This window comes from Neodiprion lecontei, chromosome 2, assembly GCF_021901455.1.
Source record: "Neodiprion lecontei isolate iyNeoLeco1 chromosome 2, iyNeoLeco1.1, whole genome shotgun sequence".
In the NCBI taxonomy this organism is placed as follows: domain Eukaryota; kingdom Metazoa; phylum Arthropoda; class Insecta; order Hymenoptera; family Diprionidae; genus Neodiprion; species Neodiprion lecontei.
Genome location: NC_060261.1, coordinates 23,770,201 through 23,786,872, shown reverse-complemented (window position 1 = coordinate 23,786,872; position 16,672 = coordinate 23,770,201). Strand labels below are relative to the sequence as shown.

General features: G+C 35.7%; 1 protein-coding gene across 3 annotated transcripts in view; it reads right to left on the bottom strand.

Moving 5' to 3' along the window:
• Positions 1–920: 920 nt before the first annotated feature.
• Positions 921–16,672, bottom strand: part of LOC107219496 (nucleoredoxin) — a 72,918-nt gene continuing 57,166 nt past the window's right edge. The window contains exons 3-7 of one of the 3 annotated variants that reach the window (XM_015657735.2): positions 12,389–12,489; positions 7,276–7,471; positions 5,907–5,997; positions 4,943–5,079; positions 921–3,626 (exon numbers count right to left, since the gene is read on the bottom strand). In XM_015657735.2, the coding sequence (XP_015513221.2) occupies positions 3,390–3,626; positions 4,943–5,079; positions 5,907–5,997; positions 7,276–7,471; positions 12,389–12,489 (762 nt within the window). In that variant the 3' untranslated portion in view covers positions 921–3,389. The remainder of the gene's footprint in view (positions 3,627–4,942; positions 5,080–5,906; positions 5,998–7,275; positions 7,472–12,388; positions 12,490–16,672) is intronic. The other 2 variants (XM_046731385.1, XM_046731384.1) reach the window with 2 other exon arrangements.

Sequence of the window (16,672 nt, the reverse complement as noted above, 5' to 3'; positions counted from 1 at the left end):
AAATAGTTTATTTTGGATAATTTCATCCAACTCTCGTTAACTTTTGATCGAAAATCTTGGTGCACTTTTTCTCATTACTATAATTGATTTCCAAAATATAATACGAACAAACATTCAGGACAAACGATCAGAATGTGTACGCGATGCCGGGTACTTGAAATTGGTTTTTGTGGGGGTGCGACGTGCTCGAACAGCAAGTGAAGCAGGAAACACAGAAAAATTTTAAATCATGGCATAATCGATTTGGCTGCAGGGGTCGCCTTGAAATTTGTTTACGTGATTAATTATTTTGTACAAAGAATTCCGTATTATTTAAGACCACTCCGATTGAATTCTTTCAATATTTAACTCTTCAAATCACGTTTTTCAACTTTTTTCCGCGTCTTTCGCAACATACAGAGAATAAAGATGTGATCAATCTAGCTCAAAAATGCTTGTATCGAATTCCAAAAAATTCGACGAAAAGGTAACATAACTGTCAGCATTTTCTGAGAATTTACGATTTTTTAGCTGATAATTAGGGCAGACGTAAAGAAAAGATTAAAAATCACGAAAAATTAATGCCTTTCTTATAGGAAAAAGTAAGGCTCCCTAGCAGTGGGTAAAAATGGAGGGAAATTTTTTTAAAAATTCTGACATTTTTTTTGGAATTATTACGATCCAATTTGGGGGTAAGACCATTAAAATTCGATTTTAGTCTTCTTAAGGACAGATCTAATATACATACACAATTCCGCAACAACCTTCTTTATTTCTGAACAACTATCCTAGTATAATATCTGTGCACAGTTTAGGAAAATTTTAGTAGTAAATATGTATACTCAACCTGGAAAAAACAATGTAACAAATAAAATAACAATAAAATAGATGACTGTAGTGGAAATGGTGTATAATAACTGACGGTCATAAGTATTGCTAAATATTTAGTACAATTTTCAATTTATTGAATAATTTTTAATGTACAAACTGTCCATTACCGCACTAATTATAATACAACCTGTGCAAATTGGGCTATTCTTTGGGATAATTTTGGTGCACTATATGTGGATGCAAAATTTTTACACTGACGCTTGACAATATTGTTGTGGAAGATTGTGTAATCTTTATGATTGATCAGTACAGTCACATCATACCTAAGTACCGGAACTTAAATTTTACCTTAACGTTAGAATTTGATGTTGACAAAATCGGGGTCGCGTTCCTAATGGAAAAATTTCAACGATTTTTTAAGAAATTTGGATCACGATCGTAGATTTTGAGTCGAATGTTTTGAATAATTTCGCAGTTTATCGTGGATTTGCGTAGAATAGTTGGCTTTTTCGTGATTGTTTTTGGTACATTAATCGTCTAAATGGCTGTAATTCCTTGTCGAATATCAGAGTATACCTAGATTGAAAAAACAACTTTTGTTTGCTTTTTTCATGATACTCACCTAGCGAATTGAGTTGAGTTCCAAAGTATACGACAAGTTCTCAATATCTTCCGAGATCATACTAAAAAGATGAGAAGAATCTTTGAAAACAGCCCCCCTATCTGCTTGCTACTTATCTTGTTGTTTGATCCTTGTGAGAGAGATACGCCATCTAGCGATGATTCAAGAAGTAGCATCTCTGGTGGAAATGATTTCGACGCCTAACTACGAATTTTATTTTAAGATTGAGTAAAGAAATTTGGACACTTTCGTAGTTTTGGCATAGAATTTTTAGTAGGTTATCGTACTTTTTCGTAGATTAAGTATCGTATTTTATAGATAATTGTAGAATGGTTCGCATTTACGCGATCGTTTTTCTTATATCAAATGTTGAAATGGATTGTGGAATATAACGTGAAACTCCTGGTTTATAAATATAACAAATATTTGTTTTTTCATAAAACTCACCTATTGCGACAAGGTGAGTTCAAAAATATACGACATTCTCTAAATCCGTCTAGATATCAGTGTTGCGAGGTTTAAGTGGGCATTAGTGCTATTATCTGAAACAAAATTCGCATCATCGTAACAGGCAATCTAGAGATCTTGTTTGGCATTGATTTGGGGGTTAGACGGAAAAAATTCATCAACACCCTAAATAAGGGACACCCTACTCGACATCCAGTTTACCTATACTATAAGTTTCAGAGATGCGTTCTTTCTCGATGGAAGTCACGTACATTTCGACCGGACTATACACTTGTCTAGTTCATACTCAAAAGATGAGTTCAGTCTTTAAATGAAGACCCTAATTCTGCTAGGTACTTAATTTGTCTCCCATAAGTTTTCCTTGTGAGAGAGATGCGACATCTACCGGCGGTTCAAATTTCATGGAGTTCATGAAAAGTTGCACTTTTCAACGAAATTTCTAACGATGAGAATACTGCGAGAAGAAAAGTTTATGTTGTGTGAGTCCAAAATTGTAATTATCTTTCGCAGAAAATTGTGAATTTTTATAATTTTTTGTAGAAATGGGTAGATTTTTACGAAATTCGACGATTTTGTACAGCAAAAAAATACATTTTATCCGTGTTGAAAATTGTAATCATCTTTTAGAGAAAATTGTATATTTTTATAATTTTTCGTATAAACTTGTAAATTCAAATATAAATGAATAAAACTTCCATGCAAAACCTACGATTTTCGACGATTTTCCACAATTTTCACGCTTTTGGACGATTTCTTACGACTTCGAATATTCCCTATAATTTTCAACAAACTGCACTTTATTGAAGTTTGGCGTGGAAATTATTTTCATCGGGGATATTCTGCTCGTAGAGATTTGAAACATTAACAAAAGTCATTTCTAGAATCTGGTATTGTTTACAATATTTTATGAACATTTCTTCGTTTTTGAGTTACAGATTTCCTTAATACTTGTAAGACCTCGCAGTTTCATATAATTATCGACGTATAACAGCAACTGTTTTTAATTACATTGTATATTTTCGTATAAAATTCTATATTGCCGGAAGAGTTCATGCAGTTTTATTTTCATTCTTACGGCTTGCGGGTCCAGTTTATTTTTAGTAAAAAAAAAAAAACTGTTGATTATTATAAAAATTCGTGAAAGTTCGTACTTTTTTTTACAAACATTCACCAAATTTCTTTTCAATTTTTTCGAGTTAATTTTGTATTTTCTTGTAGATAATTCTATATAATCGTAATTTTCAAGTATTTCTAAGAAAAATGTACAAAAAAACAAAAAAAAAAAACAATGACTTTTTACAACTTTCTATTTTTTCGTGTTTCCGTAGAATATCATAGAAATCGTTTGCTCCAGGGGCTGCTCCCACCTTGCATAAAATGTACTCTTGCATAAGCATCCAGGTAGACCGGCACCTTATTGATGGAAATTAGTGTTGACGAAGTCAGGGTTCTAGTTTATCCTTTGCAGCTGTTGTTTGTTGATTATTACTTATGTTGAGATCTGGTCTGATTCTGTGATGGGGTTACGGACGGTAGTGATTTCGTTTGTTGGTAGTTTATCGTTCAAGAAACCTTCGACGAATTGCTGTACTGAGTCTACTGTGATTTCTGCTCCATCTTCCATAACTGTATAAATGCCTCGGGGAATGTCAACTGCGGTTAACAGTGGCACAGCATCTTCCAGGCCAATAAACTCTCGCAGAATCTCGGAAGTATCGCACTGAAACTTCAGAACAAGATTTAAATCAGTATTGCCAGTTTAGAAATCACAGCATTCATTATTATAGCGATTTATACCCACATGTTTCATCTCAAGTTAAAATTGCCATTATACCAACGTAGCAACTAAGAAATTGAAAAATGTTGGACCCCGAGAATTGAATATTATGTTATTTATAATATTTGAGAAGAATTACATTTCACGTTGCAACTGCAATCTGTGGTTAAAATCTCCAATTAGTCCAAATTATAATTTTTTCCCTCATTTATCATTTGTAAAGAAACTGGGATTCCTGAAAAGTTGAATGCGTGCAATTAGCCACCGTTGACTGCACGCACGTAATTTAATTTCGACTACGCAATTATTTTCAGAACTCCCCACTTGTCAAGCGTTATTGGACGCTGAGTAAAATCGCAACAAGCAGTTCTTCTTACAAATCTTGATTTTACCTCCTTCAAGTTTGAAACATTAAGAATTCAGAATATAATTCATGGGTTTGACGCTTATTTGTAAGTCTTTAGAATGGTTTTTCAAATTCCCGTTTCTTTTACAGTAAACGTTTATAATTGACGTTATTTGTTACCTTACACCGTGCAACATTAAAAAATTCACCAATATCTCGAAAAAAAAACAAAGTAGACATCACCTCTCAAAACGTGCTCAAAATGTAAAAGTGTAAAATTTTACGTTTTTGGTTCTTTGTAACACTTGTTTGAGGGTTATAGTCATAAAAAATATATCTCTGCTGTGCGCGTAAGACATCAAAACATTTAGGTTGCTGATAAATCTACAAAACGCCGCGCGTTTGTGTTAATTCTCCCAACGCATTTTGCTATGTTTGTGGTCGAGTTACTCCTAAACGTGAAAAAAACCTGAATTCCTCACTGCTTGAGAAGTGTTATGAAGCTTATTTAAAGATTGTAATTGAAAATCAAGACAATTCGTTCAAAAAATATAAGTTGTTAAATGAAAAATAAAGTTTTCTATCTGGTATTTATATAATGTAAAAAGGATCAATAAATATTTTCCACTATGAAACCTGCCGCGGTATGACAATTTTATTTATAAACTTCAATTGACTTTAAGTTGAGAAATCATAATTACATACGGTAAACCCAGTGAAAAAAAGTATTCAATTTGTCCTATAGTGTTATTTGTTTTCCAGATGGAAAAATGTATACATCTAGTCTTCCAACATATTTACTATACTACATACTCTTGTTGTCCACGTCATGTGAAGTTAGGACTGGATGTTGCGCTATCGGATTGTGAGTGTAGCAACTATACCTATCTGAATGATGAATTATTGGATTCCAACTCACGTCTAACGCTATGAAGAATTGAAGGTGATCATCCAGGTCGTCATAGGTAGGATCGTAATCGGGATGATCACGTCGGTAGGTTTCCGCTGCCGGGAGCAAAACAGTCTCTCCGAATTGTATTTCGCAGTCATCAGCTTCTACAAAAAAAGCGACGAACAAGGTAATCAGAATATTAAAATTCACTTTGAGCGTATCTTTGATCAGGGTTTTGTTTGAGGCGCTCGCAGGTTCTCTCTTCGGTCTCGTCGTATCAGTCGCAAGGGTTCTCGAGAATTTGAAACTGTCAATATCGGGCTGAAAACACTGTCATAGTTGCTACTAATTTTCGATATTAAAATTCTGTAACTTTACCAAATTTTCCAGGTATCTTTTGTATTTAAAAAATTTTAAATAACGGATAAAAAATATGACAGTCCTTGTATCTTTGTTGTCCTTGAATTTATCAAATATGGTTATCAAATATGATGAAAAGATATGTTTTTTCGATTCAACCAAATGATATCTGATTCGATGAAAAAAAGTAATAAAACCTTTCTTTCGGCATATTTGATCGCCATATTAGGTCAATTTAATAAATTTTTCTTTTAGGAAGTATTAAAAAACTGAAGTATCTGATATCAGTTTTCTGTCATTATCAATGAAATTTACGGATATTGACGTGTATTACGAATTTTAGAAGAATCGGAATTGGCGGTGTCATCGCTCGCCAGAATAATCGTGATTTGTGTAATTATCATGTGAATTTTTTCATCCAAATAATTAATCTATGTAACCGGTATCTGGCTGAGGCTTGTGATTCTGAAGCAGGAACTGCTACCATTCTGCTTAACAAGTCTAACGGACAAATTTAGCCAACTGTCGATTTATCGTATAATCAACTAATTGTAGTAGCTATTAATCGTAGTCAACGACTAATCGATTAATGGGACAGTCCTATTTGCTACGCAAGAAGTGATTTACATACCTACAAAGAGGATGATTGCTGGAGCGCGGTGAAGAGTCGTCATGTATTTTTCCGTTAAAATGTTGACCAGTCGGCTCGCCCATGGAAAATTCTGAAAAATAAAACTACGCTCAGAACTTATTAAACAAATAGTCCGGCCAAAATCTCTGACGAAACAAAAAAAAAAAAATAGCGATGAACCACAGGTTACAAAAATGTAAGTGAAGTATCAGTTCAATAATGTGATCTTGTTCGACTACAGTATAGTCGAAATTCGTTGTTGTTTGTTTCTCAGTTGGGACATTAGTTAAATTTCAGTCAATTCGAGTACCTTCAATTGCACTTCTTTCATTTTTTTTGAAATTACTGTTTCGATATCCTTTACAACATAGATTATACGTTTGATGCATTGTTAAAGTGGGATTTTCACGACTTATACGTCAAAACAATAGCCCTGTAAGAATTTGGTTTTCAAAGAAAAAGTCACAACTAACAGTTTGGCGGCTGAAACAATTGCGAGAGGCGAGGGGACGGATCGACAGAGTTTCAGACGTCTCCTGTAGATAGCACCGGAAATAGCTAAATGGTTTCACATTTGCGTTAGTAAATTGGAATGTGATGACGTCACATCTGCTGATTCGCTCCTAGTGTTCTTGTTCTTGTATAATGTCCCATAAGAAGTTACACCTCATAAGACGATTATTCCCTCTGGTGATCACTGCCCTAGCATTTTAACCTGAGTTCATTCTTTTCAAAATGCTCTGATAAAAGAATCACCTAAATCATCAATTCGTACAACACTGGGCAATTTTTTTCTATACATACAGCAAGTTGATTTTTAGACCAGGTGGATCAAACGATTATATGCTACGTGTTATAACACTGGTCAACAGTGGTTTCTGCCACCCTTGATATTTCAGTGGTCTTACAATTGTTAGTAAGGTTTGATGTCAACAACCCTGGAAGTGAGCGTTTTTGGAAATTGTCTCCAGTTACTTATTTTCTCGACGTTTTCATATACGAGTTACGACTCAAAAAAGCAATATTTAGACGAAAAGTTAGATTTTTTTAATCACAAAAGTTTATCAAAAAAATATTATAAGGCTTGACTAAAAAAAAAAAATGTATATTTTGCTGCCCTAATTTTTTCCGCAAATTTTGGTGTTTGAAAACAAAGAATTTACGAATAAAATCATGATTATATTAGAAACAATTCCCCGCCATACAATACTACAATAACATAAAAACTAGAGCCAATCTAATATGATCATCAATTGATACAATTCTTCGAAAAAATGAGGGTAACAAAAAGTATGCTTTTTTTTGTTGAGTTGCGTAATCATTTCGAAGAGGTGTAATTCAGCCGCACTTATTCGACCTCAAACCTTACCCAAGCTTCCGGATCTTCGAGCAACTCGGTACGACCTTCCAAAGTGATAATATTGTCACGTTGATCCAAAATCACGAGGGTTGGTATTGCCTGGACGTCAAAGGCGTGGGCGAGTTTCCGTCGTCTTTCTTCTTGCGAAAACGGTATCCTCAACCAGGGCATCGTCTCTGTATACGTGTTGTAAGATTCTTCGCTTCTGAAGTAAACAAGTTATAATAAATTGCCCGCGCATTTCCTCTGCGTACAAGGATTACGTTAAATGTGCGGCATTTTTCAAAAATGAACGAATCCCGCCGTCAAAATAAAAAATTTGGAGAAGAGAAAAAACTGTTTAAAAAATCTCCAGCAATGTTATTCGTGCTAATTATCATCAACACGAACAAAATAATGTCTCTACTGTGTAACATGAATGAATCCGAGGAATTTCGAACAAAACAAGCTAAAACATCAACCATCTAAGAAAACGTTCGTAATTAACAGTTTGTAAATTATTAAACTTTGGTCTGTTTTATCCGATTTTTATGCTTTTGGGCTCATTTTGTTTACTGATCAGAACCTCAGAAATTGTTGGAATGGCATTTGAGAAATTTTGAATCATAATGTAGTCCCAACTTATAAGGCTCAAATGTGATTGTGATGAACACGTCGTACCACACTTACACGAATATTATATGGGGAATTCAATGCGAACACGACCAACGTCTAACCATCAACCATTTTCGGCTTTGTACCAGAAATTTTATGCAATTATTCCAACTCTGAAACAGCGCCCCGAATTTTTTTAAAAATTTTTTATCCGAGTGGTTAATTATTTATAAATATTTAAAAGAATTTTGAGAACGGCCATTTTGAAATTCTTAAAAACTGTATTTTATATCCCGAACATCTTTGGACTGGGCCCATGGTGGACCGATTTTTATTGAATTTTTTTTAACGAGTACTTTCGATTTCTTTTATCAACTATAACACTATTTAAACAGTTTCAGAATTTCCAAAAATGTTGAAAACTTTTATATTTCAAATCGCTCCATTATAGAAATGAACCTAGAAATGTTCGATATGAAAAATGAAAGTTTCAAGAATTTTTTTTGGGAATTCTTAGACCGTGTACAACAATGATTCAGTTGATCAAAAAAAGTGTTGAAAAGACAGAAAGAAAATTGGCTTATCATGGGTTCGGTATTGAAACGTTCGGAATAGCAAATACGGTTCAGGAGATTTTTTTGAGAATTTTATAAATGGTCGTTGTAAAAATCACTTTGAATATTTATGAATAATTAATAGGTAGAATTAAAAATCTGAAAAAATTCAAGGTACTGTTTCATAGTTGGGTAAATTGCATAACAAATTTTTAACGAAATCAAAAATGGCAAGAGTCAGACGTTGGTCGGGTTCGCATAGAATTCCCCATATTTTTCATCAACTGTAAGGACAGCTATATGAAAAAAAAAATTTCAGGAAATCTTTGATTCTGTCATGAAACCCGTTCCCAAATTGTGGTTATCTTCGTTTGTGGTATAATTCGAATTTCCTTGGATTTATTTCTATTACAAGGTATAAGGATGTCGTTTCATTCGCGTTTATTATCAGCTGCGCAACTGAAATAGCCGAAGATTTTTAACCATTTCATATCTGTTTCTAAATTTTATTTCGAACGGGTGATCTCATTCATTCTTAAAGATGTATCCACATGAAAATCGGGTCACGATACTTTTATGCCTGCAGATAAAAGAGGAAGAAATTCTCAAGTGGAAATAGACCCTCCCTATTCTAGCTTTTTGCCTGCCTGGATAATGGATGCCGCGGAGAAAAGGAAAACTTAAACGTTCCTTTGCAGTCGTATCTTTTGACGGTAATGAGTGTGACGTGGGACGAGAGGAGAGCGGAGAAATATTGATCCTCCGGCAACGTGGTGCAAGGTGTACAACCGCCATAGTCCACCGTCTACGCATTCGCTGTATTCAAGGCAACCCGGTGTAGATTTTATGCGTGGATGCCGGACCGGCAGAGAATCTCCCGCCTTTTCTCCTATACTTTTATGGAAAATCAATGAACTATCATTCAGCTATCGCGCCCCGAACGGAGCTTTTTCGCTAACGTAGCTTATCTTTATAGCCTGGCCGTGACTCAAAATAAAATATATTTATATAATGCGAGCATGTTTTATGTGTTTTTCCATGCTTGTGTTCCGTACATGAAGTATCCATTTCTATGACAATCGAGTGAGTGTCTGAATGCGCATGCGCGGAGTGCAGAAAATACCACTTTCAAGTCCTAGGAGTTAGAAGTGGTTTTTTCTTAACTGCGCGCATGCGCTATCGCCGACAAATCTGAGATTACGTAACCCCAACCCCAATTTCGTCTTTCGTGCAAAAACATAATTTTCTTATATAAAAGATTTTATGCAACAAGGAAGCAACGGTCTTTTCGCATCGCGTATTTTTAATATTCGTCTTCGGCTCACGTATGACTCACATTGCAAACTTACGCTCAGCCCAAAAAGACTGGGTTTGCCTCCTTGTTGTACAATATATTATAATCTCCAGTCGAAACGCGAACTCACATATCAAGACCACACCGCAACATGTGAGTTTAGATAATGTACTATAATTATCAGTAGTAAACGGTGTTCTGTCACAACAGTGGCATCTAGTATCCGGCACTGGTAGTACGAACAGAGCAAGTAATAATAAAATCATGAAAATTTGCAGAGGTCACAATGATAAATATATTTGCCGATACACTCAAGAATATCTGGGCACGCATCATGAGTCCATTTTTTATAATTACAGTAAATTTTTTCAGCCAATACTTTGCAACACTTTTTATAATGCTTTTATTTACTATTTACGACCGGTTAGCCCTAAGAAAAAATCGCTGTACCAAATGAGAACAGGTTTTGTATGGCAAATAACCGAAATAGGTAAAATATCTGTGTCTGGTATTAGCGATCACTAATGCAAGACTACATAAATAATAAAAATGCTGACACTTCGAAACTGATTTCAATTTTGCTGTGCATTGTTTGAAAACATATCTACCAATAAACATTCCAAATTAGGAACGGCACAGTAGAACCATCAGTTATTCAAAATAAGTATATATACATATGAAATAAAGATATAAGTATAATGAATCACTGTATAAACAAATCGTAGTTAGTTGTAAATGGTCCACACCAACCCAACCTACCGCAAGAATTGATATTTTCTGCATTCTGTTGGAACAGGTTCCTTGATGTTTTCAAGACTTTTCATCAAATCGTTCATGAAAAATAAATTATTGTAAATTATTCTAGTTTTTTTTTTTAAATGCTTAAAATTTTTTGAACTACAATCACTTCTAATTTTTTTTTTTTTTAAGTTGTGTGTTTTTAAATGTACATTTTGAAAGTGCAATGCAATAAAGTATCAAATGCCTTTATACCAAATTCCGGGATTTTTCGATGCTTTTTCCTTTTTAAGCTTTCCGTTTTTATTACTTATTTGTGATCAATTTTGTTGTTCGTTGATATCTCGAGGACGATTTTCCAGATTTCAACGATCTTGATCTCAATCGACGCGGCTTTTCCAAACTTAAAACTGACGAGATTTTGGCTTTGTTCGGTCCAGTACCTTTTCAATTATTTAAATAACAATATTCCAAAAAATACAATAAAAATGATAATATCTTGAGAATGGATGAACAGATTTGTATGAAAATTGGTAGCCCAAGATTGTTTGGGTCGCTGATCACGAATCTAAAGTCAGATTTGCAAAATTAAATTTGACGTACTCAATATGTTGTAAAAAAACTAGTAACGTTTGGATTTTACTGAAAATTGGTACTCGTAGGTTTGTTGGATCACTGATCACGAATTTGAGGTCACATTTGCGAAATCCACAATGGCGAATCCAATATGGTGGGAAAAAAATCTAAAAACACTCGGAATTTGGTAAAATTTAGTGGAAGAGGTTTCTTGAGTCACCGTTAATGAATTCAAGGTTAGACTAAATTTGTAACAGTGGATCCATTATAGTGGTTCAAATACAAAAAAAAAATCCTCGTATTTTCATGTAATATGGCATCTGAAGGTTTTTGAATCGTAGCTCATGACTCTGAATTTGTGGTTCAAAATTCAAATTAGATTTAATATATTTTTTGTTCTGTGAACTTGGAACTTCCAATGTGAAAACAGGAAGTCGAGAGCTGGCTCACAACCAGCTTAAAACCGCTTCGTCTGAATACAATAAAACGGTCGCTTCTAGAAAGTCTCAAAGTTTTTTTTTACATTTTCAGGTTAAGTCCTGCACTGGCGCTTGTAATTTGCCAATTTACTGACAGTGTCTTATACTTTCTTTGGTTTTGCTAGATAAACGTTTTCGAAAGTGGAATTCGCAGAAAAAATAACTTCAACCACGCGAAACAATCTTGGAAAAAAAAATAACGTTCTGTGGCTGCTATCAGGACTGATCGGGATTCTGAGGCTGTATTTTACAGTTCGAGAGCTTTTTGAATCACGTAAGTACGAATGCTATGCCGTAAAAATGATACCAGCACTAGGGAAAGCACATAGGATCAAACAAAAAAAAAAATCAGGTATTCCTCAAGGTATCAATTTTATGAAAGAATGTAAATTCGAAAAATTGGTGATTTCGTAAAATTCACGACGGAGCCAGGAATCGAACCTGGCGTCTAGAGATGCTTGACCGGAGCCTTACTCCACTAGACCACCTAGCCGCCCTGACTCTGTTGTCGTTAATTTCTCTCATCACCAGTGAGTTCGAATTTGTTCGAATTCGATTCCTGGCTCCGTCGTTAATTTTTCGAAATCACCAATTTTTCGAATTTACATTCTTTCAACAATATTCTTCTCGTAAAAAAATGATTCGCACACCCGCATATCATTCATTAGATGGCTTTGCTTGTCTTACGTGGCTTCTCATCGGAAGCAAGGATTCAAAAGGGTAAACACAACATCTACACATTATAGTTCTCCATATACACAGTGCTTGAAGAAAAGAAACTTCTTATTCGTACAACTTTTATGTTTGGAAGTATTCCTGTGCCCTCCACGACCATTTTTCCAAGTCTTGTTTTCTCAATTAGGTTACATGATAAAATAGATACTCACCGATCAGAGCTGACAAAAATAACTTCGAAATTGTGCCCTCGTTCTCGAATTTTCTGATATGAATCGACCAGTTGTGGGGTGAAGGCTTTACACGGGGGACACTAGAAATGTAAGAAAAAACAACAATGTATTAATTAACTATGGAACTTGTAACACTTTTTTCAGGCAAAACTGTTACAAGGGTTACCTGACGCATATCTTGATGCGTAATACCGCCACAACCCTTCCGGGACACGTGTTACCCCGATATTACGGAAAAACCAACTCACAACACACGTTAAGTTAAGCTAACTAGGTAAGTTAATTTTCTTCAGTTTCCTCTCTTATCTATATAACGTGTGTGCAGGTACAAGCTACGAATACTGTCAATGAGGACAACTACCGCAACATACCGCCAACGAGGATCACTGTCGCCACGAGGAACGACGAGGACTATAGCCGCTGTAAAATCTGGACCAGTGCGAGAATAAAAGCCTGTCTTGACTCGACGTACATAGTCAGTAATCGAAAACATGGGACAACTTCCGGAAGGGGAAGATTTCTTAGTTGGGTTCCGAATTGTTGCAAAAATACCGTACTGCCGCTAGATGCCTAGTTGACGACGTTCAGGACCGTTCGTAAAATTACAGTAGTGCCTCCTCTTATCGACGACTTACCGTCCTAGTGCCGGACTACTACACGACCTACTTTGCGACGACGCAGTTAGCTAAAAGGTGACGACGTGATGAGGAAGCCGTTCTGGTGGACCACGGACGTAATGCCTAAAACCCGGATGGTAGAGTTACGCTGTGATGAAAGCTATTCTGGTGGAACCAGAAGTGCGCGGGAAACAAGGAATCGATCATCCTTTGACTACCGGCACCCAGTGACGACCCTGTGCTAATGTCATTCGGAAGTACCCGACTGTACGTGGAGTACCAGCAACGAGACGTCGGAGCAGGATCTTCCACTGAGAATGAGCGCACCACACCTCGTCCCCTTCACGCACCTTATCTTACCGCAACCACGAAGTGTTGCACAAAGAGGAATCCAAAAGCAGACACGTGACCGAATCAAATAATTACCGAAGATGAAGGATAACGTGACGTAACGAAAGTCAGCGAGATCGTCAGGATCGACGACGATCCACTCACCCCAATTTACCAAACATCAGAATCGACGTCACATGTGCTTCGTTTGTCAGCGTTCTTTCTTATTCTGTACCGGTGTAATAGTATCTTGTTCTCTATTTTCTATCGTAACTTAACTTCTCTTCACTACCGTCTCTTCGCTTGTATTTCTGAAGGTAAGGTTGTTCTCGTTCTAGTGAAACCGCGAATTTACTTGAAACATATCTTTGCTATTTCTTTTCTTTAACGTAGCTTGACTACCAACGAACCACGAGTTCGAATAGCTTAATATTCTCTTTATCGAAAGTGACTTCGTGACTGGCTAGTTCTCTTAATTTTAATTTAACTTCTGTTAACTTTAGACCTGAGGTGTAGTTGATTCTCGAATGATCTAAGTAAAAATTGGTACCTTAACTCTCTTCTTTTGTCTCTGCACTTTAGCACTTGATCTTGTGAATGCTCTTACCTAATTTCTGCTGTCTTATCTTTATTGCATTTCTTGTGTCCAGCCTGCCAATTTTTTCTCGCTAATACCGCAATTCGTCACTGAAAATCGTAGTGTCTTGTCTAATATCGCACCTTCTCTTAAAGTCTCTCACGCTTACAGTTTTCTTGCTTACACTTACGCTTAAGTATAATTTCTATATCTGATAATTATCTTTCTCATACTTTGATTTATCGCTGATACCTTGTCTATAATAAGTGAGTTAGTTTACCCTAAAACATCGGAAATCCCTAGCATAACTGTGGCCGTAGATTAATCTAGTTTGTAGTATCGCTAACAAAATCGTAGAGAGTAACTGTAATATCTTTTCTTCTCGTATCTATCATCAATTCTCTTTTCCATAGCGAATTTTTTAACTATCGCAACCCATTCCCTACCGCAAAAGTACCACGATCTAGATTTCTACGTAAAACCACCATTAATGATTAAGTTCACTAAATCACGAACGTACCGTATCGTCTGTCAGACAACTTCTTAATTCTCGATCTCGCAATTAAAGTTACTTAAAAATTCATGAATACTTCCTAATATTAGTAACTTTTCTTAACAATATCTTATCTAGTTTACTGCAATAAAATCGTTAGTTAAGTAAGAATCACTGTATTATCCAAATCTTCGCAGTTTTACTGTTCCGTTCGATGATTATAGAATCAATCTAAAATATCGCCTACTCTTGAAGTTATTAACTTCTGTCGATCTTTTCTTACAATTGTCGTACACAAACCGTATATTTTCGATCTTTATGACTTTTTGCTTATTTTTTTTTTTTCTATTGCTAATAATCTCTTAGACTGTTATTGTATACTAGTTAATTTTCTCTGGACATTGTAAGCTTGCTGATTTTTGCTTGTCGAATAGTATCGTCACGTATCACACTAATATCTGCTCTTTGTTTTTGCATTGCTTTCCATCAACCATGTATATGAAACACGTGTGTCTAGGTCAGCGTATCCACCGTGTAACGTTTGTTGTCATCGTGCATGGTAAGAGAGCAAGGCTGTATATGTACAGTAACCAGGGACGTAGCTAGTCTCCTCACACACTGCCTATATCAGTTCATTTCAATTTAAACATCCTTTCAACGATCTTCGTCATCATCCGATCGGCAAAACATTTTTACGGGTTTCAGATATTTCCCTAAAGAACGAAGTCACTTTCAGAGAAGTCACAGTCGATCTGATTCGATCAGTCGAAGGTACATATTCATCTGCATTTGTTGGAACCTGCCACGGGCAAATCTTTGAAAGTCAACTAAATTCTACATGCACGCATATATGTAGACTGCGACTGCTTGAAATACGATTGGAGGAAACCCAGGGGGTCGAATTGCATCAAGGCTTTCACGGTTGAATCCGTGTAGGCGGATGAAATTCATTTATTCTTGACCCTATGCCAAGTCCTAGCGGCATTTGATATTTTTTTCCCCATACATCTGTTCCCGTGATTAAACGCAGCTGGTATTGAGCTAAGGCAAATCTTTTCTTGCTCCCCCAGCTGTCTACATCGATCGAGCAGACCTCAGGTAAGAACCAAATCAAGACTTGGATATTTTGTGCCCGTGAATGGGTAGGGGTAAAAATGTAGAAGGATCAAAAAATTGAAGAGGCGCAATATCGAATTTTTAAAGAAGCGAAAACTTAACTTATAGAATTTAAAAATGTTGAAAGTAGAAGTATGGACAAGTAAAAGAATGGAAAGATTGGAACATAGAATACCGAATTGTAGAATCGTCAGAATTCCTCTTAACGTCGTTGACAGATTCTCGATTTTGCCCTTCTATGTTTTGACATTTCTGTATTTTGTCATTCTGTATTTCGATTTTCCATATTTAAAGTTTACTATACTTGGATTTTGTACATTTTTAAATTTTATGAATAAGGCTCTGAAAATTTGATACTCTGGTCCTTCTATCAATCGACAATTCACGTTTTTTATCCCCACCCCCCATGAAATAACAGTATCATTTAGGTACCTTCCTCATAATTAGGACATGCACCGTAAATATTTAAATTTTGTTTTTTTTCAGCGGTACGGGATGTTTTTGATAAATATTATGTTTTCGAATCCAAAATAACTTCCATTTCCCTTCATCACGTACAGTATTCTTGCAAAATACAAGATGTTTGCACAAACACGAGTTAAGAAAAAACTTGACGTGATGGAAAAAACCTGTGCAATTTTTTGGTTCCAGACCTGTGTTATTATTCTTGAAGAGACACTGCAGTTTTTCCGATTATGTTTTGTCGTTGATGCAGAGTCTCTCGTCAGGCTATAGGTACATCATCATTCGACGGTACGAGAATAATCGTACAATAGGTACATGCAGTGCAAGTATATCTGTACTCCAGGAACAGTTTCCCACGACAAAACACTGCAGGATTTAAGATATTTGCTAAACCTAGCTAGTCAACGTTATTGAAAATACATTGCACGCACTGGAATTACATGGCGGTTTATATGCAAAATACCTATCATTCGAAATGCTGTCATCTTCCTTTTCAGGGGAGATTTTTCTGAAAATAAAGATATCAGGCGGACATGTTTTATCTTCACATGCAATTCTATCAACATGTTTATCAAAGCAGCTTAGTCCGAGCATAAGGATCGATTCATTGCTAAATGTACTCCGCTTCAGTTAAAAAATTAAGTAAATGCCTGCCAACTCTAACA